This window comes from Triturus cristatus, chromosome 7 (assembly GCF_964204655.1).
Source record: "Triturus cristatus chromosome 7, aTriCri1.1, whole genome shotgun sequence".
Taxonomy (NCBI): domain Eukaryota; kingdom Metazoa; phylum Chordata; class Amphibia; order Caudata; family Salamandridae; genus Triturus; species Triturus cristatus.
In genome coordinates, this window is record NC_140590.1 from 726,342,888 (window position 1) to 726,369,787 (window position 26,900).

General features: G+C 48.4%; 1 protein-coding gene across 1 annotated transcript in view; it reads right to left on the reverse strand.

Moving 5' to 3' along the window:
- CCDC40 (coiled-coil domain 40 molecular ruler complex subunit) overlaps positions 1 to 26,900 on the reverse strand; it is a 708,731-nt gene that overhangs the window by 111,790 nt on the left and 570,041 nt on the right. The window contains exon 18 of the mRNA XM_085617438.1: positions 89 to 209. Coding sequence (XP_085473564.1) covers positions 89 to 209 — 121 coding nt within the window. The remainder of the gene's footprint in view (positions 1 to 88; positions 210 to 26,900) is intronic.

The following is a 26,900-nucleotide window of genomic DNA, read 5'->3' on the forward strand; positions in this document are numbered from 1 at the left end:
CTGAGTGGTGGAGTAAATGGTATTCTGTGTTTTGGATATCGGGCAGTTTGGTGCCATTAGAAAAGTAGTCACACAGCGAACCTCTTACCTGCATGCGGTGGACCTCTCCCCTCATAGCCCGAATCTCCCCCTGGCCAGCTTCTGAGTCCACTGCGTATCGCATCTCCTTAGCCAGCTGGATCTTCTTCTCCCAAAGCATGATCTGATGTCTAGGAAGATTGGAACAGAAGAGAGTAAAGCAGAGGTGGAGATCAAGAGGACGAGGGTGATAGAAAGGGGGAGGAATAGAGTGGAAAAGAGCGATGTAGTGGGGGAGAGTTAGGGAACGTAGAACATCGACAGAGAAAGAGACAAGGAGGTGTAGAAAGTGAACAAAGGTTTTCTTGTTTAAATGAGGTCCACATTTCTTTGCAAAAAGGCACCAGCCAACCAGGAAGTGAGCCTGCAGTGTTTGCTATGGGACACCGTTCTCAAACCAATGTACTGAGAAAATGTTGCATGGGCTCCTGTACTCAAGGCATCGCTCTAGGGAGTAAGTGACAAGAGATCATGAGTTTTACCTTCAATACTGCCTGGTTTCGGCTGGAAACCATAAGCAATTGCCCCCCCCCCCGCCCCCCCTGCCCCCCCCCCTCCGCCACCTCCTGGTATTTCAGTGGAGATCAGAGGGGCGCTAATTTAAAAAAGTAACTTTGGATCCTATGTTTGAGTGTAGACTTCACACGTTTCCAGGAGTACCCCTGGAAAACTGTGACTGTCAGTTTTCCAGGAATATGCCTGGAAAACGTTTAGTATATGTCATTTATGTTCATGGAAAGCTGTTTTCTCACAACTAAGTGTATATAGTATACAACTGCACATGGCAAAAAAGGTTTGCATTAACACAATTTCACTTGGTAGTTTGTTTTGCCCCTGAATCCAGATCAAGTGTATTGCTTTCCAGTTCCTATCATAGAAAGTGATTTACTGCTGTCCTTCACAGAACTAACTGCCTTATTTAGAGTCTTGCGGAGAGAGTACTCATTCACAAATGTGATGGAGTACCATGTCTGCCAAAGTCTTGGTCTGCCTGCCCTATTTAGATTTGGGCGGACCGTCAGCTTTCCATCGGCAATGCTCCCATTCTGTAAACGTCTGTTGACGGAAAGCTTATTTCGGCGGCCTGATTGAGTGTGCCTTTCTGGTAAGGGCATCACACACCCACCCTCTTTAGAGCTGATGTCTTATATGGGTTTTTTGTATGTCTCCACCAGGGAAGGTGTGGCAGTGATGAACAGAAACATGCAAAAAATGATTCACATACCCAGGGAAATAATTCCTTCGGGATTGGGGTCAAAAGCAAACTCCCACTCTAGAAGTTTAATATCGAAAAACAAAAAGTTTTAAGGAGATGTTCAGAGGAACTGTTGTAGCAGTAGTTTCTCTGAAGGTACAGAGACCACCAATCGCTCGGCTGTGATCTCTTAAATTTGGCAAGTGGTAATCCATCAGGGTGGCGGACAAATTGCAAACATTTCCTAGTGAGCTGCTTCAACCCCTGCAAGCATGCTGGTAGGCTCTTGGTTGTGTCTGTGCGACTCCTTGGGGCATCACACAGTCCAATATGGAAATTTTTAGCAAAGCGTAAGGGATTTTGGGGCAATCCCCTGCCACAAGCGTGTATATCTACTGAGCAGCTTTGTAGCCATAGGTGGTTCCATTTTTGTTGATGCACAAGTGTCCTGTTGCTGCCTTTTGCAATTTTTTTTATGGATGTCCCGCTCCCATCCTGGGCACTCGCTGTCCACTATGGTGGGGGCAGCACAGGGAGCCCACTATCATGCTGCCCATATCGCTCCCTGCCTGGTCAACACCACCTTAGTGTTGAGCGGGTGTTGCCACATGAATTTACCCACCTGCGCCCTTGCTTGTGGGAAGCAGGTAGAAAAGTGTGTGGCCTGCTCCCAATCCTGTCACATAAACAGGTAACATGGGCTGCATGCCCCCATGCGAGGAGGGGGTTTGGAGGATGTGCAGTGACGTGCCCCTCTCTTCCTCGTCTTCTGTCCTGGTGATATGGGGTCCCCCGGGACTCTTTGCTTGAATATGGCTCGGGGGGGAGATGGAGTCTCTGAGGCCAAAAGAGCCTCAACATAGAGGGCCCCACGCATGCCTCCTCCACATTAAAAAAGCATGGGTGGGTTTTCAGAAACTCCCTGGGACTTAGCCCTCCATGGGAGAATTTCCAAAGGTTGCCACAAAGTGCCACTCAGTGTGCTCTCTGCTTCGACCCTGCTCCCTCCCTGCAGCACCAAGCTTTGAAATATGTTATCTTGGGGCCCATAGCCCCAATTTCAGTGAAGGAGTTGTTCTTTTGATTCCGGATCATCCTCTTCAGGCCTTCTCGCCTATAAAGGATTTCTTCATGTGGCTATTAGATTTTCTGTCTCCGTGCAACAGTCCTGTACTCTGCCAGGCTCCTAGTGCTCTCTCCTGCTGGAGGGTGCACCCTGTGCAGCCCCCAGTGTAGGTTTCAAAATAATCATAGGGCTAGGCCCCTTATGTTACGCTATTTAGATTAGCCTTATATAGCTAAATATAGCAGTGGTAAGTATCTATATTTACAAACCCACTGAGCTATAATAATAAAGATGATGTTTTACAGTATAGGTTAGTCTTGGACGGGTGGCATCCATTTTGTATGCCGGCCGCCATTTTATATTTTGGTTATATATAAGCACGTGGTGAGCTTCAAACTGCGAATGAGGTAGGCCCAGATAATTGCGCCATGACACTTGTTCACCTAATAAGTATACACCCAGTTTCGTTTCTGTATTGAGTAAGGGGCGCTGTCTCGCTAATAAATTGGCCCTTTCTCTGTGTGTAAGCAATATGCTGTTCACAGCACCTCTCCTACGTGGGAAGGACTAGGATGCAGCTGGCTGACCTTGACTAAGAGATATCGTTTGCCCGTCTCGGGCTGGTGATGTACGCCCCTCTGCCTCCCTAGAATACGCATCCCAAACCTGTAACTTTCCCTTGTAGGCGTGCTCTAAAGGGTCATGACGTATTTGATGCATCATACTGTGCTACGCATGATTATTGATTCAGTCCAGTACCAAGCATCGCATGCAGCTTGTTGTATTTGGACTCCTCTGCAGAGTATTGCTAATAAACTGCTTGTTTGTATTTTCTACTGGCTGACGACTCTTCAATAATATAGGTAAGGCCGAGAGGTGGTTTTGTAACCCGAGTGACCCTATTCAGGTCACTTCCTATACCAGGCAGCAAAATACCTTCCTTGCTGCACCCCTAGGTCCAAGTGGCTCCTAACATCTTGAAGGGCATCTGGTGGCAATGGAGTCCAAGTCCTTTCCCACCAACTGGTACTAAGGATACATAAGGGGGACAGTGTCACTGGCCCTGTAGACTCATCCCAGTACCGGTGGTCAGCTAAAGTCAAAGTCCTTAGTTCATCCTTGCAGGGCATCAGGTGAGTTCCTCTTCCAGCTAGGTTGCCTTTCACTGTTGTTGTTCCCATATCCAGGGTCTCCTCAGCTGTCAGCGAGTTTTTAAGCAGGGGTGGAAAGTTCTAGAGGCCAGGCACCCGTGGCCACTCCTAGTATGCCACATCATCCCTCCACTCCTGTCCCAACCCTCCTGCAGAGCATTCGGGGACAATACAGGAGTACATTCTGCGACAGGCTACCTGTACGCAAATACTGGGCTGCGCATGACAGTAGTCTCACTCATGGAGATTGCACGTGCGTGCTCACGAGTAACCAGCCCAATACCTTTTAAACGAGCTGTGCAGCAGTGGACCTATCTTAAATAGGTTACACTGGCGGTTAACACGCTCAGTCCAATTACTATGAATTTACCAAGAGTGAGAAGCAGGTAGTGAGACTCACTCATGGTAAATGTCCATAAGCTGTGCAGTAGCAATTTGCAAAAAATGCTGGCGGACTAAATGGGCAGAATGCATTTGCTATATTGGTCTTTAAAAGAATAAGTAGTTTATGCAAAGGTTGCCACCCTTGATTGCTCTTTCACTTCTTTCCTTGTTCAGGAATGCATTTGTTCAGCAGTAGATTTTCTTTTTTTTAAAAGTGTATTGCTACTACTCTTATCAGCAATTCCCATTCTTGCCCTTTTTGCATCCTGTTGCTCATTCAAAACCATTTCTGCCTTGTGCATAACTGCCACATAGATTATGGGGCCTTCCTGATTACCTCCCATGTTGGTGTTTACACACAGCCACACAATATCCCGCTGCCCTTATTCCTAGGGTTGTCCTGTGTAGCTGCCTATATGTTTTAGTTTGTATTTATGTTGGTGAAGCAGTCTGTTCTGGGAACCAGTACTTATTTCTCCTCAGCAGATTTTGATCCAGAGCAAGAGAGAGAAAAACACAAATGATCAGAAGAAGAGAAAGATGTAAAAACAGTGACACAAGGAGAAAGTATGAATAAAAAAGAACCTGCGAGAATGAGATGAAGAGGCAGGGAGTGCCTGGTGGTGGACTAAAGAGACATGAGGTGGATTCACCACTCGACCTTCGATAGCACCAGCTCCTGAGCAAAACTCTGGACCCAGGCACTTATTCTTTTACAATTTAAGTACTAGTTTCAGTCCTTATTACAATTATAATGTGTGTGTCTATCTCTCACATACACTCATCCATTCCCATAGCACCTCAGTGATCTTCATGCATGACAGGAAAGCACTTCCCATGATAGAAGTGTATGTTGCTATTCGTGCAGGTAAAGTCTTTATCGTCCCACAAGCAGTAAAGCACTATACAAATGCTGTGATACAATACACTCTGTGTAAAGGGTGTATTGAATGCACCTAGTAAATGTAATGTGGCCGGTCTGTCTTCCTATTAGTAAACAGTTACAAGAGAAAGGTAATGGCGAACAAGTTACTTACATTTGCTAACGCATTATCTGGTAGACACTATCTAGCTGCAGATTGTTCACTTTGACTTTCCCAGGTGTCAGGCTGGATCAGGAAACTTTTTGCTGAGCACTACCCCTTGCGCGCACCCTCGTGTTGTTCCATTCAGCTCCGTGTGACATCGTCGGCATCGGTAGCATCGGTTATGAGGTAGGGGAAGACTGACACCCTTAACCTGCGCAGATGAGCTGCAACCACCGCCATCACCTTGGTGAACACCGGAGGGGCACTGGTAAGACCGCAGGGGAGCACGGTAAACTGAATGTGCTTATGGCCTACCGTGAACCGCAGGTAACGACTGTGGCCCGGCAGGATGGGGATGTGAAAATACGCATCCTGCAGTTCCAATGCTACCGTCTAGTCTTCTAGGTCTAGGGCAGACAAGACCTGAACTAGAGTGAGCATCTTGAATCTCTCCTTCTTAAGGAAGAGATTGAAGGTCTGAAGATCTAAAATGGGCCACATCCCTTTGTTCTTCTTCGGAATGAGAAAGTAGCAGGAATAACAACCACTGCCTACTTCTGAAACCTGGGACCCTTTCTATAGTTCCCTTGGCCAAGAGAGCTGTAACTTCCTCCTGGAGCAATTTAAGATGATCCTCCGTCAGTCGTTCCTGATTTGGCAGAATTGGAGGAGGAACAGAAAGGAAAGGAAAAGAATAACCCTCCTGAATGATCTGCAAGACCCACATGCCCGGTGGTATGGATCTCCAGAGGGGGAGATGATGACAGATTATCCCTTCAACTGGAGTAGTGTGGTCTTGCAGATTCAGACTAGGAGTGCTTGGAGACTGCCGCTGCCAGGGGAAGGATGGCCAATGACTTCTGACCTCCATTCCTGGGTCGGAATGTACCACGTCCATGTCCCTGCATGGCTTGGGAAGACTGCATAGGACGGTGGCTGGGATAGGGCTGAAGCAGCTGGAAACCCCTTCCGTTGCCACGAAAGGGGTGAAAGGTAGACTGGCCACGAGGCGTATAGGAGAGGCCCAAGGATCTGGCCATAGCTCAGGAGTCCTTGAACCTGACCAGGGCCGAATCCGCCTTTTCCCCAAAAAGATGGGCTCCATCAAAGTGCATGTCCATCAGATTGGCCTGGACATCGCTGAGAAGCCAGTTTTCCTAAGCCAGGCATGGCACCTTAAGGCCACTTTTGTTGAAATCGACCTGCCCAGCGAATCTGTCGTATCTAGGCCACACCTTATGGTGAATTTTGCTGCATCTCTCCCTTCCTTGACTGACTGGGAGAGCACAGCCTGGGCCTCCTCCAGGACCTGTGGCAACACTTACGCAACCGTACCCCAAAGGGAGTGGGAGAAACAGCCCAATAAGCATGCGGTATTCACTGACCGCAATGCCAGGCTGGAGGAAGAAAATAACTTCTTCCCAAATGAATCGAACCTCTTGGATTCCCTATCTGGAAGGGCGGAAGGGAACATGCCCGGGGAAGTAGAGGCCTGCACCACCAAACTTTCTGGGGTGGGAATGTTGGCTGAGGAACTTGGGGTCACCCGGTGCTGGGCGATTGCGGAGTGCAATCGTCCTATCCACAGGAGCCCCTGTGCTAGGCTTTGACAACGTGCTTAGAAGGATGTCAGTAAGTGCTTCATTAAAGGGCAAAAGGAGTTCAAAAGTGGGTGCTCCAGGTTGAAGCACTTCAGTCAGGAGATAAGTCCTGACCTGCATGGAGGACAGTTCTAGTCCTAGGACCTCAGCTGTTCTTTTTACCACCATGGCATTGGATGCCTCTCCTCCGTAGCCACTGTTGCCAGATGGAGCATGCGAGTATCTGGAGAAGTGTCCAGTCCACTGGCTTTCGCAAGTCCCCCATATCAGTCCAAATGCTCTGCAGAGTCATCCTGGTGTTCCAGAGGGTCCAAAGACCTCTCCCATTCCTCTCCCGAGCCAAGCACATCCTCAAAGTGCTCAGGCGACAACATAGAACCCATGGGTTCAATCGGCGCTGAGCGACGTCGTTCTGACACCATGTCGTCGGGGATTACGATAGAGCTGGTGCCACCGGTGGGCTCCGGCGGCACTGACTTCGGGTCCGATGCTGGAGGAGGTTACATTGGCACGACCGGCCTCGACCCGGATCCGGGATCGAATCCATGAAGCCCCACAGGCGCCGTGGCCGGAGCCGACGGCGTCGAACCTGATGGGGCCCCTGCCAACCCCACGGGGCTTGAGGGCTCACCAGCAGGGTCAGCCCGCTCAAATACGCGGCGCATGGTCATGTAAAATTATTTTATTTGAGCGGGGGGGGGGGCGGGGGGGGGGGCTCCGGCTCCTGGAAAAGGAGGGAAGCGCAAAGTCAACTTTGGCTGCGGCTCCACAGAACCGTGCCTCTCTCGACGATGGACAACAGCCAAGGTGAAGGTGAAGCTTGCTTGGACTTCTTCTTCTCCTTGTGCCTCTTCCCGGAGTGTATCGAAGACCTCGAATGGGATGAAGAGGACCTTGGGCTCCGGGAGCAGTCCAGCAACCTCCTCTTTTCCGATCGGGACCGGGATCTCTGCGGAGTCACTGGACGGTGTCGACTGCCAGGTGCAAGGAGCTTCATCGCCCGCTCCCGCAACGCCTTCTGAGCCATGGACCTATAGCCCGAGCACGACTTTGAATCGTGGTCCCGGTCAAGACACCAGAAACAGGAGGGGGGTCGGTAACCAACATCATGCGGTGGCAGCAATGCATGGCATTCAACCTGTCTTCCTCAAAGACATCCCTCGCACATAAAGTAGGAAAAAATTCAGAATTTAACAAAAAGTCGAAAAAAAAACCTGTCAAAAAGTGACAGAGGGACCTGCGCTTAACTGGCACGGAAAGAAAAGAAACGACGTCCGCGCGCCTGGGTGGCGCCTATATAGGTACCACAACGTCATTACCAACGCCAACAATGTCACGCGGAGCCACCCCATGGCGCGCAAAGGGTATTGCTCAGCAAAAAGTTTCTGGATCCAGTCTGATGCCTGGGAAATTCTAAGGTAAGGAATCTGCAGCTAGAAGTCTCTATCAGATTATATTAAATTATAGAAGTGTGTCCGGCTCATTTTGAAGGCACATGCTGGAAGTCTCCTTTGGCACTCCCTCCCAGGAGTGTAATGGAGGCTCTTCGCCTAAAACTGGGCTTTTAGCCTCAAAACATGTAGGTTAAAGCTGCATTTGAGAGATGTGTATTAAAGATAGAGAAAACCCCAGAATGAAATAGCTGAATTATGTTGGTTGAATTAATTAACGACAGTCCTGGATTGGGGCGAGGAGATCAACTGTTCTATGAGAAATGTATGGGACACACTGTGACTGGACGAAAACTAAACTACAAACGCACTACCATGCAGGTGGAAACTGAACATTAAAATTTCGAAAATCAAATAAAACTATTTTTTTTAAGTGATTTGACGGAAAATAGAGATATCTAAGAGTATCTTCAAATAGCAAGAAATTGCCCTTTCGCTGCTTTTACAATGCAGATAATCCTAATTATGTGCTATAAAATGACATCTACACTGGGGTCTAAGCATTTACAATACAAAGTGCACCTGTGAGTCAGATGATTCTGTAATAGTTCAATTTTTTTGTTAATTTGTCCTACGTTTATTGTTTCAAGTAAAAGGTATTGACAAACGCGGCGATCTAGGCTGCGTGTTCGTGTGTTGTTGTGGATGCTGTCTGTCATTGTCTTTTGCTGCTGTTTTTAATGAGCACGCTAAAAAGCATTTTAAAACTACAAATTGCACTGACCTGTATTTTCGCCACCTCGTGACCCCGTTCCGCCCCGGCTTGTGCCGTTTGTGCAGAGGGTCAGCTCGAGGAGCGTCACTTCCTGCTCGTGACACCACTTCCGCCCTGCACGAAACCTTCGCAGGTTAGCGGTCTAGTGTTGCTGAGCTCTCAGAGTATATAGAGTGCGATCCCAGCTCCCAGGCCCATTGACAAACGCGGCGATCTAGGCTGCGTGTTCGTGTGTTGTTGTGGATGCTGTCCGTCATTGTCTTTTGCTGCTGTTTTTAATGAGCACGCTAAAAAGCATTTTAAATCTACAAATTGCACTGACCTGTATTTTCGCCACCTCGTGACCCCGTTCCGCCCCGGCTTGTGCCGTTTGTGCGGAGGGTCAGCTCGAGGAGCGTCACTTCCTGCTCGTGACACCACTTCCGCCCTGCACGAAACCTTCGCAGGTTAGCGGTCTAGTGCTCCCTCACCCCCTAGTATAAAATGGCAGTATGGAGGAAGCGCAGAGGACGAGCGCAGCGGGAGCGCCGACTTCGCGCCGAAGTCGCGCACAAGTCAAGCCCGTCTGCGCCCGTCCGCGGCCGACCAGGGCCCTATCGTAATGCCCAATATACTTATTCCTCCTCTGATCTCCTGAGACTTAAATCCTCAGGACCTATTCCCGCACGTGCTACAAGAGCGGCTCAGGCGTGTGACATATTTGTTCCATCCGGTTGCTCGGCACATGATTCCCCCCACGACCCTTCACCCCCAATACAGCAGATCACCGCCTCCTTACTGATTTATTACCTTAACACCCGGTCTCTTATCCGCAATCAGCTCGAGATCTTCCAGTTACTGCATCAGAGTTCTATTGATATCCTTCTCCTAGCAGAAACCTGGATTTCGGAAGACTCGGCCCCTGACATTCTTGCAGCAATCCCCACGGGATACTACATTATACACGCCAACCGGCCCGCGGGGAGGACCGGCGGCGGAGTGGCGGCTATTATCCGCTCGGTTCACATCTTCTCCGAGGTTACGGCGACCTCGATCCCCAAAACTGACTACCTAGTTCTAAAATTTACCTCCCCTAAGTCGTCTTTCATTTGCATTCTTGTCTATAGACCCCCCGACTATATGCCTCTCTTTCCTAAACTTTTCAGCGACACTATCGCCCAATTAGCAATTAACCATGCTAACATCATGGTAATTGGCGATTTTAACTATTGGCCTTCTGATATCCACGAAAGCCAACTGTCGCTGGAATTCACAGACCTTTTAAAAGGCATGAATCTCTCCCAACACATTCACATCCCCACCCACCAGAAAGGTCACATTCTCGACCAAGTCTGGACGTCCGACCTCGACATCTCACCTCCTTCAGTTTGCCCTTGTTCCTGGTCTGACCATTATTTCATCTCTTTTTACCTTCACTTGCACACTCTGTGTCCTCCCCCTCGACTTAAGAATCTTATGGCTCGCAACTGGAAAAGAGCCAATCTGTCTGAATTTCATGCTTCACTAGCTTCTACCGTACCCACCTCTCTGACCTCACTTGAGGTTCAGGCTGACAATCTTGATAAATGGTTACGTCAGGCTAGTGACAAAGTAGCCCCTTTTAAAAAGATTAAAGCTAAGTGCCCCCACGACGCACAACGCTGGTTTACAGACCAACTTAAAGCGGACAAACTTGCCCTGCGGCAAACTGAACGCCGCTGGCGTCGCCACTATGACCCTCAACTCAAACTAGTTTACATTGAGGCTCTGAAATCCTACAAACAATCGATCCTGGCAGCTAAAACGGCATATTTCTCCAAAATAATCTTGGACTCAAATAACAAATCAAAAGACATCTTTTCTATTGTAAATGAGCTCTCCCTGCCGGATAGGGTTACCCCCCAGCCCCAGCCGACTCAACCCCTCTGTGATTCACTCAACTCGTACTTCATTGAGAAAATTACTACAATAAAAAACAACATCCCGACCCCGGCATCTCCTATCCCCCCTCCTCTTCCCCCTAAAAACACCAGCACCTTGTCGGAGTTTCCCCCCATCTCTCTACAAGAATTCGCCTCACTCCTTCACAAAGTCAGGTCGGGTTCCCCAAATGACTGCTGCCCCCCGCAGATCCTGAGAGAAGCCTTCCTCGCATGTCCAGGCCCCCCCCCCTTGCATTACTTAACAACTCTCTTGCTACGGGGGAGGTTCCTCTCTCTTTCAAGCAAGCAGCCATTGTACCTATCTTAAAGAAACCCAACACCGATCCCACTACACTCAGTAACTACAGACCCATTTCCCTCCTCCCTTACCTAGGAAAAATTCTGGAGACCTACGTCACCCGCTGCCTGAGCTCTTTCATAGAGGAATCGTCCTTTTTGGACTCTCAACAAGCGGGTTTCAGACCCCTCCACTCCACCGAGGCGGTCATAGTAGCAGTCATGGACACCCTCAGGAAGGGCGCTGACAATAACATCTCTCAGGCCCTTGTCCTTCTGGATCTCTCGGCGGCTTTCGACACGGTCGATCACACCACCTTGATCGACCGTGTCCACAACGCCGGCATCCAGGGAGTGGCCCTTGACTGGCTTAGATCCTTCCTTCACCAGCGGTCACAGTCCGTCCATCTCTCCACCTTGTCCGCACCCTACACATTCCTTCCCTGCGGCGTCCCACAGGGCTCTGCATTATCCCCTCTTCTTTTCAATTTGTATCTCCAACCCCTCCTAGTCTCCCTCCGCAACTCCCCGGTCACAATCTTTAATTATGCGGACGACCTTCAGTTAATCTTTTCCATAGATTCCTTCCCTTCCTCCCGTTTTAATTTCCAGTCCACTATGATGTCCATTGCGGAATGGATGTATCACAGCCACCTAAAGTTCAACCCTACCAAAACTGAGCTTGTCTTGGTAGGTGGTCCCAATCACCCATGGAACTCCACCTTCTGGCCTCCAGCTCTGGGGACTGCACCCACTCCTGTGGGCTCAGTCAAAAGCCTGGGGGTGATCATTTCTGATGACCTTTCGATGAAACCGCAAATCAACTCGGTCACCTCAGCCTGTTTTTTCCATCTCAGGCGGATTCGCAAGATCAGTAGGTTTCTCACTAAAGAAGCCCTGACCCTAGTTGTCATTGCACTCATCACCTCCAGGCTCGACTACGCCAACATGCTGTACGCGGGCATTGCTGCCTGCCACCTTCATCGATTACAGCTGGTGCAGAATCAAGCTGCCCGCCTGATCTTCCACCAGTCCAAATATCGGCACGTCACTCCCCTCCTCCACAGTCTGCATTGGCTCTCTATTTCCAAACGCTGCATTTTCAAACTGGCATGCTCTACCTTTAAGGCCCTCTCGGATGCAGCCCCCGCCTTTATTTCTTCGAGCCTGTCCCGTCACATCCCTTCTAGAGTTCTTCGATCAGCATCTCTTAATCTCCTTGAGACCCCTAAGTTTAAAAGGAAAAAACACGGTGGCCTGTCCTTTTCTGTCCTGGCTCCTTCTACCTCGAACTCTCTGCCACCTGCACTTCGTCTGTGCCCAAAGTACGACTGTTTCCGCAGACTTCTAAAAACCCTGCTCTTTCACTCCGCATATGACTAACTCTCTCATCCTGGCTCATCGTCATTTGTCATTGAGCGCCAAGAAACCGATGGTGAAAGTGCGCGTTACAAATATTTTTTAACATAACATTTTAACATAACATATTTCGCTTCACCCTACAAAAAGTTTGTTGGTATGTCCGAATATCGCTGTTAGAAACAGCGGAGGGCAAATATTGCATCCTGAGTATGGTATACAAAAATGTCGCCCATTGCTGTGGAATTTCAATTATTAACTACAACGGAAAATATTTTTTGTAAATAATATTTAGGATAGTTACGTCAGACGATAAGTCGACAATATTCTGCTACCATACCGTAATACTACTGAAACCAACGCAAGTTGTATTGTCCCCTGAAATCTGTTCCAACAGTGGCAGCATAACACCTGTAGATGGTTTTTCAATTTGTTAAAGGCATTTTTTTCATAATATCCTGTATAATGGTTGTTTTATGCTTGATGAACAGATGTATATATGTATATAAGTAAATGTAGAGGTCCGTGAGGTTGAGAGCGGCCAAATAAACAAAATGATAATTAAAATACGCCTCATAGAATGGCACCTCCTCCAAAAACCGACCACTAAATTAAGGCATCTGTTCAAAGGAGCAATCGTTACATAAGTAGAGCCTGCAAGAAGAGCCAAGTTTGTTCCTGGGACGTTAGTTATATGAACGTTGAGTAGTGAGACATCTTTTCTGTACACAAGAAAAGAGGCAGCGCCATCTACTGTTACCACGCCAAATTACAGACGAGAACACCCCAACCTTGAGCATATGAGAGAAATGTGTTCACCATTGCTTTGATTGCATGGCTTCCTCTGCTCAGATTAAGGGAACTACTTTTTCTTTTACTTTTAGCACTCCGTCTGAATCCATGCATGTCATGCTTTCTCCGTCGTGCACTGCCTCTCCCTAAAATCCCCATTCTACTACCACGCTCTAAAATGTGCTCACAACCTCCATCTTCTTAATTTTTTTCCCAGCTGAAAACTTCTCTGTTGGTCCGTTGCCATCTCCCTATCTCCCGTTGCTTCCGGACAAATCCCGCTCCAGCTGGGACCGCCCACTACCCGCTTCTGAGTTGCTCTTACGCATCGCGTTCTTTGGTACCTTTTTATGAGTGCCCAAAATCTGCAATGGACAGCAGGAGCGGTCTTCCCTTAAAAGGTGCTTTTTTTGTGCATGTTTTATTTATGTTTACTTACTGCTCCAAGAAGGCCAGCTTCCGTATTGGAAGGGTAAACTAAATTGCTAAGCAATAGGTCTCGCATTGTTAACATTTAGAGCTCTTGCTGTAGCAAATGATGTTTGTAGGTCTCGGCTGTCGAAAGCAGCACATGCGCTGCTCTCGGCATTCGAATCAATACAGATTCCGAAGCTCTGGGAGGAGGAGTTGAAGCCCCGCCCATTTTTTAATTGGCCAGCGTCATCTTCAATGCAAAACGCTGGCTTGTGATTGTAAAGGCGGCTTCTTAGTCCCGCCTTGTCTCCTTTTTGCCACGCCCACCGGGATTTGATCTTTTACCGGCGGCGTGACACTCTCTCCCTCATTAGGTGGTACACACTTTTTTATTCACATTCGGCTTTGGCAAAGTCAGCCGCGTGTTTATTTTTGCATCGTGCTTTCACTTAAAGTGAAAGCGCGATGCGAAAGTAAACATGCGACGGACTTTGCGGTACTGCGCTTGTTTTACTTGTGCAGGCTGGGGTCGCTTCAAGTAACGGTCGTATCTTGTTTGTTTGTGTGCTCCCTGTCTCCCGCAGCTGAGATCCAGTGATCCCGCCAGCAGAAGAGACAGGTACATGCTGGTCACTTTCGAGGAACCGCCGCTAGGGATTAAGGTAAACCCACCGCCGTCTGGCCCAGCTGGCTGTGTCTGTGGCCTCTCCTCTGCCCCCTCCACTGGGGAAGCCGGGGATAGAGAGCAGCTAGTCCCGCAAGCAAACAGGGTGAGAAGGCAAGAGCCGGGAATGTAGCGCCTCGGTGAGACCTGCAGCAGCCCCAGCATGTGACACACAGGGCCCTTTTCAAACCAAGTCCTGCTCCCTGGGAGTGCCAACGGCGAACCCTGCGCACACTGCCTGCATTCCTGTAATCTACCGCAATGTAGCCCTTAGCACGTCACACACAGGCCTGTAATAAACACCAACAGGTAGGCCTCGCACACAGACCTAGCTGTGGCACACACACCCAGACGCAGAGAATTAAAGGCATGTCCGCAATCCATACTCGGCGGCACAGCCTTCATTCCCACAATGCCTTTATTTGTAATGCACAAATTACCCCATCTGTCAGGTCTGAAATACTCAACAAGGGAGAGGATGTGCCGTAATGGGCTGAGCTGCCGACCTTGGCGCTGGAAACCAGGTTCGAGTCTCGGCGTCCGCTCAACATCCTCTGATTCTGGGCAAATCCCTTAATTTCCCCATGCCTAACAAAAATGGATGCGCCCTTGTGTCATGTACCTGGTTCTCATGAAAAGCGCTCCAATACCTTCGGGTTGAGTATGTGCTATTTAAAACTGCAGGAAATCATTTCTCAGCTGCACTGCCTCCACACAGAGGCATCAACAAATGTTACATAACATAACAGGTCTGCAATAGTCTTCAGTACAGTGGTTTAAGTGGGCGGGGGCTACTGGGAGCGACGTTCACACTCTTTCAGTTTTGCATTAACAGTTTAAGCAAGACCGTTCCAGAACTGATAATGCTGTTAATCCTCCAGCATTGCACCCCGGAGCCCAGTCCCCATTGAGTGCTTCGCTCGGCTCTATTTTGGCTTGCACGTCCTCTTGGGACAAGAGCCGAGCCAGAGATTTGGCTCGAGTATGCGAGTCTTGCTTTGCCTGGCCACCTCTATTCAGGTTGAGGATACAGGAACATAAATCAGCGTTGAGGACAGGGAAAGTCAATGCACCCTTAATGGAACATTTCTCCAAGTTGGGACATGACTGCGAAGATCTGAGGTGGTTTATATTGGAGAAGATTTCTGGAAATATGAGAGGGGGTGACATAACCAAAAAAAGGAAACTGAGAGAACAATGGTTTATCTGTAGACTAAACACTGTACAAAAGGGGCTAAACTCTCGGGAGGACTGGATGTCAATAATTTCGTAAATTTTAATATATACCTCAAGAGTAACTCAGTATAATCAGTGCTTTTCTTTAAAGACCAACAAACAGGGCAAGAATATAAATGTAGAGGTTTTAATCAGTAAGAATTAGATCTATAAATAAATATGTGAATACAAATCGAGAGGTGGTTCACCAGCATGAACCAGATCTACAAATAGATAGAGGAAGATTCCAAGTGCGTGGCAGAGCCGTAGAAAAGTTTACAATATAGTATAAATGGGGCAAAGATAGTAGATTAAATGGGTCAATTTGCTCAATCTGCCTTTAATATAATACGAGAAGGCAAAGGGACCTATGGGACAATGAAAGACGATAGATCCAATCGATAATGTAGGAGCTAGGATAGTCAAAAAGATAGATATAAATGGGATGTTAACGTAAACGATAAATAAACTTCAATAGAGTGTTTTGTGTTCCCGACTTTGAGTCTAAGAATAAAATGCATAGGGACTAGACTGAAACGCGGTAGGGTGGAATGAGATCTACCTGATACGCAAGACAAAGGGAGTGAAATAAGTGTGGGGTGATGGTCCACGCAATACATCTAATTATAATAAATATAAAATTAAAAAGTTGTGACAAATTTTAATTTGTTTAAATATTTAACGTGTCTCGGTTGGAACACTGGAATCCAGAAGGATCAACGGGATAATGAAAAGAATATAGATCCAACCAATAGTTATGGTATAGGGACGCTTAAAAGATAGAAGGAAATACAGAGAAGGTGGGACGTTTAAAAGACATACAGAAACGTCAGATGTGTGTAGATAATTGACCAATCTCAATAAAGTTTTGCTCGTGTTTTGGACTCTGACTTGAATAGAAAGAGTTAAAGGACAAGACTTATTTTTGGTATGATCGAACAAGATCCACCCAGAAACGTAAGAGCGAGGGAGGGAAGTAGATGCGTAGTGACGATCCACGCATTACGTCTAACTAAAGCAAATAAAAATAGAGGAAGGACTAGGCACAAAGAAACCAACGGAAGACACGGAGACGGACGGACACAGACGCCACCGGTTCTCGGACCTTTAACTAAATAAGCAGGTAAGGGTACGGCCCCATAGTCTCCGAGGCAGACAGACAGAAAGATATGAGGTCGGGATAACGCCATTAGGGGATTGAAACAAGCACAGCCGGAGCATTGTAAAAAACAAAGTACTCGAGGAGTGTAACTAATGGGAAAGGGGCGTTTGTAATACTTGCATGAATCTCAAGAATAGGAATAACACGCAGTATAAAATAGGAATAAGAAAGCTCGAAATCAGTGAGACATTTCTGTTTGAAAACTACTCCCAATAAGTTAATATATATACTTTTGTGTTTATCTATTTAAGAGCATAATGCCTGAAAACTACAATTGAAAAATCGATACGGATTAACAGAGCGGTCGGGCTCCATTAAATATAGAGAAAATAAAGACAATAGTAAGGAAACATATGGAACAAAGGATAAGGAATTGATTGGAAAGAACAGAGGAATTCAATCATTAGTGAAAAGGTAAATATGAATACACAATATTGTATCATAAAGAATATGTTCTTAGTAATGAACAAGTTACTTACCTTCGGTAACGCTTTTTCTGGTGGATACAGTATCTGCCTGTGGATTCCTCACCTTGTGAATATCCCCTGCGCCGGCAACATTCGGAAACTTTTGTAGCAGTCCACGCCGAAGAGGTCGAAGACGACGTCACAGAGACACGGCTCCGCTCGCGACTCCGCTGACGTCACCGGCTCCATAAGAAGACCTCGTCGGCGTGATGACGTCAGTTCCGCCCTTTTTTCCGTGCCTTCGAGGCACACGGACGGACTGACAGCAATATATACACAGTATACACAGTACATGATATGCAAAGCAACACACACAGTGTGGAGAATAAATAGCAAGGCACAAGAAATAACATAATGCCTTTGACAGTAACAAAACACATTTGAAATACCATCAATAGAATTACAGGTATAGAAGGTAGGACAACGGGGAGGCGGGTGGGTCAGTGAGGAATCCACAGGCAGATACTGTATCCACCAGAAAAAGCGTTACCGAAGGTAAGTAACTTGTTCTTCTGATGGATACATCTGCCAGTGGATTCCTCACCTTGTGAATAGATTCCACAGCAGTCCCCACTCCCGGAGGAGGGTGTCCACCCTTCTACACCAGAAAGTCCTGAAGGACGGATCGCGCAAAGTGTCCGTCCCTCCTCACCTCGGTGTCTAAGCAATAATGTTTTGCGAAGGTGTGGAGGGAGGCCCAAGTTGCCGCCCTACAAATGTCCTCAACAGGAACACCCCTAGACAAAGCAGACGTGGAAGACTTTGCTCTAGTGGAATGAGCTCTCAAACCCTCCGGAGGTTCTTTACCAGCCAGGGAGTAGCATATCTTGATGCACAAGACAATCCACCTGGAAAGGGTGCGCTTGTGCACCGCTCGACCTTTCCTGCAGCCAGCAAAGCCCACGAAGAGCTGGTCATCAACCCTGAAGTCCTTTGTCCTGTCCAGGTAGAAGCTCACCGTCCTCTTAGGGTCCAAGCGGTGAAGCCGCTCCTCCTCCTTGGAAGGGTGAGGGGGAGGATAGAAGGAAGGAAGGGTAATGGACTGCCCCAGATGGAAAGGAGTTACCACCTTAGGGAAAAACGCAGCCCTGGTCCTAAGTACCATTCGTTCAGCATGAACAGTCAAGAATGGGGGTTTTGAACTTAGAGCTTGAAGCTCACTTACTCTCTTGCCGAGGTGATTGCAATGAGGAATACTGTCTTAAAGGACAACAGCCTCAAGGGACACTTGTGTAAGGGCTTGAAGGGAGAACCCATAAGATAAGTTAATACAAGGTTTAAGTCCCTTTGAGGCATAATAAAGGGAGTTGGAGGAAACTTGTTTGTAAGGCCCTTTATAAAACAAAGAACAATAGGTGATTTGAATAATGACGGCTGATCCGGCAAAAAAAGGAAAGCCGACAAAGCCGATAAGTATCCTTTCACAGTAGCCACAGCAAAGCCTTGCTGAGCAAGAGAAAGGGCAAACTGAAGGATGTTAGATAGACGAGCCTTCAAAGGGTCAATGGACTTCTCTCCGCACCAAAGTACACATTTAGACCACCTATATGAATATATGGATTTGGTGGAATGACGTCTGGCAGACAAAATTACATCTACCACATCAGGCGGGAGAGAAAAAGAATTCAGGTTGCCCCGTTCAATCTCCAGGCATGAAGGTGTAAGCTCTGGAGGTGGGGGTGTAGAACCTGCCCCTCCGACTGTGAGAGGAGGTCTGCCCTCAGAGGGAGACGGAGCAGAGGGCACGAGGAGAGGTGGAGAAGATCTGTATACCACACCCTTCTTGGCCAATCCGATGCGATCAATATGAATTGGGCCCGGTCTTGGCGAATCTTCCTCAGAACCCGAGGAATCAAGGGTATGGGAGGAAACGCGTAAAGGAGTCGAGAGCCCCAACTCAACTGAGACGTGTCCCCCAACGCTCCCTGCATCGGATACTGGAGACTGCAGAATGACGGGCAGTGAGCATTCTCGTGAGTGGCAAACAGGTCCACCCGAGGAGTTCCCCACATCCGAAAGACGTGACGAACTACCTCTGGATGAAGCCTCCACTCGTGGTCGGCGGAGAACTGCCGACTGAGACTGTCTGCACGTACGTTCAGAACCCCGGCCAGATGATTTGCCATCAGACAAATCTGATGGTCCTGAGTCCAGGACCATAGACGCAGGGCCTCTCTGCAGAGACAAAGAGACCCCACTCCTCCCTGTTTGTTTATATACCACATTGCGGTAGTGTTGTCCGTCAGGACTTGAACAGACCGACCGCGAAGGGAAGGGAGGAAGGCCTTGAGCGCCAAACGAATCGCCCGCAATTCCAGAAGGTTGATGTGAAGCAACCTTTCCTCTGGAGACCAAAGACCCTTGATCTCCAGATCCCCCAGATGAGCACCCCACCCTAAGGTGGATGCATCCGTTATCACTGTTGTCACCGTTGGAGGTAGATGGAAGGGCTTTCCTTGGGACAGATTGCCCTCCACGCTCCACCAAGATAGATCCGCTGCAGCTTCTCTGGAGATCCTCACAGACTCTCTGAGATCTCCCATGTGCTGATACCACTGCTTGCGGAGACACCACTGGAGCGCCCTCATGTGCCAGCGTGCATGGTTGACCAACAGGATGCAGGAGGCGAACAGACCGAGCAGGCGAAGGACCTTCAGAACTGGAACGACCGCTCCGTTGTAAAATAAAGGAATCATTTCCTGTATGTCGAGAATCCTTTGAGGAGGAGGGAATGCTCGACAAACAGTAGTGTCCAGTACCGCACCTATGAACAGGTTGCGCTGAGAGGGCACCAGGTGAGACTTGGGCACGTTTAACGAAAAACCCAATTTGTACAACAGCTGAGTTGTATCCTGCAGATGACGCAGCACCTTCTCCGGCGACTCTGCCTTGATCAGCCAGTCATCCAAATAAGGGAAAACCGAGACCCCCGACCTTCTGAGATGGGCTGCCACCACTGCCATCACCTTCGAGAAGACTCGAGGTGCCGAAGTAAGACCAAACGGAAGGACCGCAAACTGATAATGTTGCGACCCTACCGTAAACCGGAGATACTTCCTGTGCGACTTCAGGATGGGGATGTGAAAATACGCATCCTGCAAGTCGAGCGACACCATCCAGTCCTCTTGATTCAGCGCTTGAAGAACCTGCGCAAGGGTGAGCATCTTGAACTTCTCCTGTTTCAGGTAAAAGTTCACGATTCTGAGGTCCAGTATCGGATGCTTATTTGCCGTCCTTTTTGGGAATCAGGAAATACCGGGAGTAGCATCCCCGACCCCTCTCCTGCTCTGGAACCACCTCTATCGCACCTTTTTGAAACAGCTTCAGGACTTCCTCCTGTAGGAGAAGACGGTGGTCCTCCGAGCAAGCACCTTGACAAGGAGGATAATTCGGAGGGAACTCCCGAAAGGGAAGGGTGTACCCATTTTCTACAAGATCCAGAACCCAGAGATCTGTAGTTACAGACTCCCAATCTTGCAGAAAATGGGTAAGCCGGCCCCCCACAGGACCAGCATGATCCGGAATGGCGGATCTAGGGCTGCTTTGCAGTGGTGGGAGGGGCTGAGGAGGAGAAAGAGGAGGAGGAGAGCTGACGGCCACGTGAGCGACCCCTGATTCTTCCTCTGTAACCTCTAGACGAGGAACCTTGCTGCTGCTGCTGCTGCTGCTGCTGCTGCTGGGTCTGCCTATAGGTTCGAAAAGATGTCCTTCCGAAACCTCTATATCTTTTAAAAGACCCCCTCGACTGAGACTGCAGGCCCAGAGATTTAGCTGTCGCCTTGCTGTCTTTGAATCGCTCCAGAGCAGCATCTGCCTTTTTGCCAAACAGGCCAGAACCATCAAATGGCAGGTCCAAAAGTCGATTGCACATCCTGTGAAAACTCCGAAGATCTTAACCATGCACTCCTTCTGGTGGCGACAGAAGATCCCATGACCCTCGCCACCGAATCCGCCGTGTCCAATCCACTCTGGATCACATGGCGTGCAGCCGCCTGGGCATCCGACAAGATCTCATTGAATCCAGCCCTATCCTCCTCAGACAGTTTCGGCGCCAGTATCTTAGCCGAATCCATAAGTGCATGCACATATCTTCCCAAGAGGCAAGTTGCATTTGTCGATTTAGGTGCCATGCTGGCCGATGAAAAGACCTTCTTGGCCGACTGATCTAGTTTCTTAGCCTCTCTGTCACCAGGCACCTGAGGAAAACCACCCCTGGACTTCCCCGAACAAGCTGCCTGAATCACCAGGCTCTCAGGCGAAGGGTGTGATGTTAAAAACTCAGGGTCCCCTGGGGCTGCTCTGTATCTCCTAGCAACAGTCTTGGAAACCACAGGAGCAGAAAAAGGCTTACGCCAGACCTCTAACACAGGGTCAACAATAGCCTCATTGAAGGGAAGCAATGGCTCTGACACTGCCGTAGGAGAATGCAATACCTCAGTTAATATATTTGACTTAAGCTCCGTAGTTGGCAACTGGAGATCAAGCAGCTCTGCAGCCTTCCTAATAACCGCATGATACGGCGCTGCATCCTTTAAGGGCTCATCTGATGGAGGAGTGATCTCCAACTCCGGAGACAAATCCAAACCACTTGCGTCCTTTAACTCCTCATACACCTCATCTGACTCAACCAACTCTCCCTCTTCAGGTTCAGCTTCCTCCAAAAGATACCTCCTTTCATCCACCACTCTCTGTGCCTTCCTTCTGGATCGAATCCGCACCAGCAGCGTCGGTGGCGCCGTGTTCGAATCCGACGGCGCCGGCAGTGGCGTGGAACGTGGATCCACAGGAGCAGCCAGCGTCGAACGAGGTCGAGCAGGCGCCGTTGAAGGGGGAAGCGGAGTGGACGTCCTCGGCACCGGCAGATGCCAAGACGGCGTCGCTTGAAAGAACGGCATGAATGGAGCTTGAGGATAGACCTGCGGCACTCCCAAGTTAAAAGCCATTGGACCAATCGGACCCGCAGGTGCACCAGTGGTATACATGGCCCTCGAAAACACCCCATACATCGCATTCAGATAATGCGATGGGTCCTGACCTGGTCCAGGGAAGGCAGGGTACTGGTCAGGCATCACCGGACTCGGGCCTACCGGCGCCGATGGTGGAATAAGCGGTGTCGCAGGCTCACCCGGGACTGGAAGATCCTCAACCGGAGACGGAGCCGGAGATGAATCCGGAGCCGGAGATGAAGCCGGAGCCGGAGATGAAGCCGGCGTCGGGGATATCACCGGAACCGGAGATGAAGCCAGAGCCAGCGAAGCCACCGGAGAAGAAGGAACCAGAGGTGAGGCCGGGACTGGAGAAGGAGACACGGATTCCCTCCGACGCCGAGCCGGCGACTTCGACTTCGGAGCCGAACTCTTATCGGAGTGATGCCGTGAAGAATGCCTCCTCTTCTTCTTATGCTTCTTGCCTCTCGAAGCATGTCCCGAAGTCGATTTGGACGCCGACCTCGACCTGGACTTTCTCCTTCCTCCCTTTTCTTTCTTCATCCTGGCGATGAAAAGCTTTGCCTCCCTTTCTTTAAGAGCCTTAGAACTCATCTTCCGGCAACAAGAACAACCATCCACATCATGGTCGGATGAGAGACACCAAACACAGTCTTCATGTGGGTCTGTAATTGACATGTGCTTGCCACATTCCCGACAGGGCTTGAAGCCCGACTTCCTTGTCGACATATTTCTCGAAAGAGAAACAGAGAAAACCAGAAAAACACAAAGTAACAGTGAAGCTACCAACAGCAATTCCCGAAATCCGTTGGCGTCGACGGCGCGGAAAAAAGGGAACTGACGTCATCACGCCAACGAGGTCTTCTTATGGAGCGGGTGACGTCAGCGGAGTCGCGAGCAGAGCCGTGTCTCTGTGACGTCGTCTTCGACCTCATCGGCGTGGACTGCTACAAAAGTTTCCGAATGTTGCTGGCGCAGGGGATATTCACAAGGTGAGGAATCCACTGGCAGATGTATCCATCAGAAATAGAGATTAAGGCTTTTGATTGAACATAGGGTCTTTTTATGATTTATAATAGAACAGAAGGACAACCCGGGATTATTGTATTAAAAACCGAGGGGGTCACATGAGAGGATTCGCTGGTGCTTCACATAAAAAATACTAGAGAGGTAAGGAGAGAAGTCAAAATCCTCCCAGGCATAATAGATTAATCTTGAATAGAAATAAAGAAGTAGTGGTCAAGAATTAGCTTGAAGCAGAGTCGAAGAGATCTGCGGGCTTACTATTTTCCTGTTGGGTATCCCTAGATATATATTGGAACTATCGGGACCCATACAACTGAAGAGACCGCAGTTAAGGAAGGGAAGCTCCCTCACTCGGAGTAAGTTATGAACACTCACTAGTCCCCCTTGATAAGAATGAAGGGATGGCCAAGAAATAGCAGTAGAGTGTGGATATGTTGGTTCTTGTGAATTAAATGTTGTCGTATCTGTGTGAATGATCCAAGGTGGTAGTTGTACATTGAAAAACTCTCGTGAGTATAAGGATGAGTGGGTTGGTGTATTGGCACATAGAAATTCTCCCATTGGAATATGATACTAAATATCCACAAAGTCTTATGAGAGGGGTTATCACATTAAGAAGTCTGCTGCATTATATATGGAAATGTTTCTTAATGGATTTTGCTGTTTTTGAAAACATTTTGTATAACATTTATAAAAAAAAATTGTATTTGCTTATGTTTATAGAGTTTTAAAGAACAAAAGTTGAAAATATTTATGGTCTTGAAAAAGAAGGCATGATTTGACTAGTGATTCGAAATGCGTCAACGCTCTCAAACAGCCACAAATTTGTTTGTATATGCATGAAGGGTAGACATTGATGATTTATTCCAACACATAAGAAAGGGGGTCTAACCTTCAATTTTGATTGTGGCGATTAATGACAGATTCCATTGTCTACTATTAGTCTATTTTTATGAAAAACTTTCGTTCATAGATTAGTGAAAGGTGTTTGATATATTGTTTTTATTCCCGAGTTGTGATATAAATGCGATCTTTTTGGAGGAAAAGGTATTTTATTGAATTGTTTTTGATGAAATATATTGTATAAAGGCAAACCATTTTTGATAATATACTAATGTCAGAATTTGACTTATGATTAGTTCTTGTGCCAACACACAAACAAGTACGAGTGGTCCTAGAGTGAGTGGTGGAAATACGGTGAATGAAAGTTGAAGTAATATTTGTTAATCTTCCCAGAGGACAATTTTCTATATAGTTCTGTGTACGAACTCTAGTCCTTTGGGTTTCCAAGGTTCCCTCTCTTTGTTTACATACACCTCTATTCCAGGGCCAGCGTAGGAGAGCGGATATTGAGGGGACAGAGATGAGGAATATGGAGGCGGAGCACGGAAATGAGGAGGAAGAGACCGGAAATGTAGAGGAAGCGGAAACGCCAGGGAAAGCAAACATGAGTCAGGAGGCAATGGATTAGAAACGCTTAAAGGTAGCAAGGAGAGAATACAACAAATGACGCATGAAAATTGAGCCAGATATCACACTGAAAATGATTTTATACACAAATAGGGAAGGCTGTTCCTGTACAGAGAAATGGTGCACCATCACTGCAATCTGGATGGATAGCGCTGCGAGGTCTCAGCAGCAGCATCGGAACACTATGCAAGTGACACATTTTATGAAACCACTGGCTAATACCCTCCCCTCCCCACTCTTACAGATGCATACAATCACCCATGCGCCCCCAAGACACACAAAACAACGGTTCTGTATGGTTCTTATGTACTAATAATAACAATAATGACGTGTTTATTTGTCACACTTTGACATCTGGTCTGTTTTGCGCACTCTACCATTCCCCCCTCCCGGGGCTTGAGTTGTATCTAGAAGTGACACACACTCTATGAACACTTTAGACGGTGGGGGCACGTACAGATGTCCTGGGAGGGGGCGTGTGATCAGACCTCACAGCCCAAGGAAGGAAAGGGCGGAAGGGGTGGGTCAATGTGGGGGCAGGGTCCTGGTGTAATTTAATGCCGCAGAGTCTCTGGCTTTAGAGGCAGCTGCGGAAAGATCTGCCTGTACACTGGGAACGACGAATGTTTATGTGATGAAGAGAAGTCGGGGCGCCGCACTCTTACCCTTCTCAGAGACGTGTCTCTGGGTCCACTACCTTGGTCCGTGGACACGGAGCCCGCAGGGCGGCCCCTGCTTGAGAGGCTCTCACAGGCTGGTGTGCCTGTGCAGAGGTAGCCGTGGGATAGGTAGCGCCCTGGGCATCAAACATATCGGCACTCCTCCCACCTGGTGTCAGTGTGTTGGAAAAGGGGGGGGAGAGAAGGGGAGGGCTTAGAAAACTAGAGGGCCATGAGAAGAAAAACAGACCATGTAGACACGGTGCCAGTGTTAAACAGCCTTTTCTCTGCAGCCAGGTCAGTGTGAGACTGCTGCAGGCAGCTCCTGCGCACCTCTGAATGCCGAGCTCACGCTAAAGGCCAGCCCTGTGCGTGTGAATACAAGGTCGTGTTCACGAGCACGGCCCCTGGTTGTGGTCTGTATACCTGGATCAGCGCCCTTTACACTACATGCACACTGAACACAACTGCCTGGCACCGTGGGGGCGATTCACAAGCCCTTTTATGAGTACCTGAAGTCGTACGCCTGTAATACCACCTCTCTTATGAAGGATTATGTTTGCCTTTGTGAATTGCCCGAATATATCTAATAAAAAGGTAATATTTAGGAAATATTCATATACAGGTAGTAGAAATGGAAAAGGACTGTACCTTTTTATAATCCGGATATGATTTAGAAGTACGTGAAGTAAGAGCATATACTGCCCCACCAGGGGGAACCACCTCTAAGCCCGACTGTCCCAGCAATCCCAACTCAGTCTGATAACATCTCGGAACCCGAAAAGAGTCGTCCAGCACCCACCTCCGGTCGTTCTCAGTCCTGGAAAAACGATCTCCTACCTCACCGCAGGTTCCAGACTCTCTCAAACCCGGCCACTCACCGCCTCCCTCGCCATACACACAGGGGGTTACTCTGCCGTGCAGAGCCCGGAACTGGAGGCAAGGAATCCGCCTCCTCCACATCTGTACCGCTCCAATGGCTCGTGGCAGGGAAAGCTCCAACAGAAGAGCGCCGCCCCCTTGATCGAGCACCATTCGCGGGTGAAACCAGGTGCGAAAAAAAAAGAAACGTGAGTAATCACAAGAAAGAAAAAAAAAGACTATTACGGGGGGGAGGAGTGGCATTAACCACACCGAAAAAATTAAAATTTAAAGAACAGAATAGTAAACTTCCATAATGGCCTAGCTAACAACACTCGCAGGGTCCGTGGAAGCTCCCAAGGTACGCATTAGACGGGAGCTCGCCCGCGGCTGTTTAGCTCCCAGCCGCCATGTTTCCCCCATCCTCCGTCACCATTGTGACAGATTCACCAGCCGCTCCCCTCCAGTTTATGCCCCTGAAGCTCGGCTGAATTTGAATTTGACTCCAAGAGCTGTAAGAAAGACGGTGTGAGCAGACCAGCGGGGGGGGACTCAAGGTTGTATGGATGACAACGCCAGTAGCTTTCCATGCAGTGCCCCCTCCAGCTTGCAGCGAAACTTTAAGACAACTGTATGTAGGTACACTCTCCGTAATAGGGCTGCGAAATACAGTGCGGATATTGAGACTGCCACACGCGTTTCTCCTCCAGTTGTGGAGGTAAAAGCTACACCTGGACAGCGCAAAGGGAACAACACAACGGATTCAATACTAACAGGGGGTAAAAGGAAGGGAAGGGCTAAGAAGGTCTTATCCACAAAAATTAGAGTAACTCCCTCCCTGAAGACCTTTTATAAGGTAATATCCACCCCTTCTGACAAAGGATCAAATACAAAATCCAGCATGGCCTCCCCTAGTGTACAGACTACTGTATCGCAAACCCCATTGGGTCACGTCGATAACTCTGTGCCACCTGGGCTTTTAGCATCTGAGACAGGGG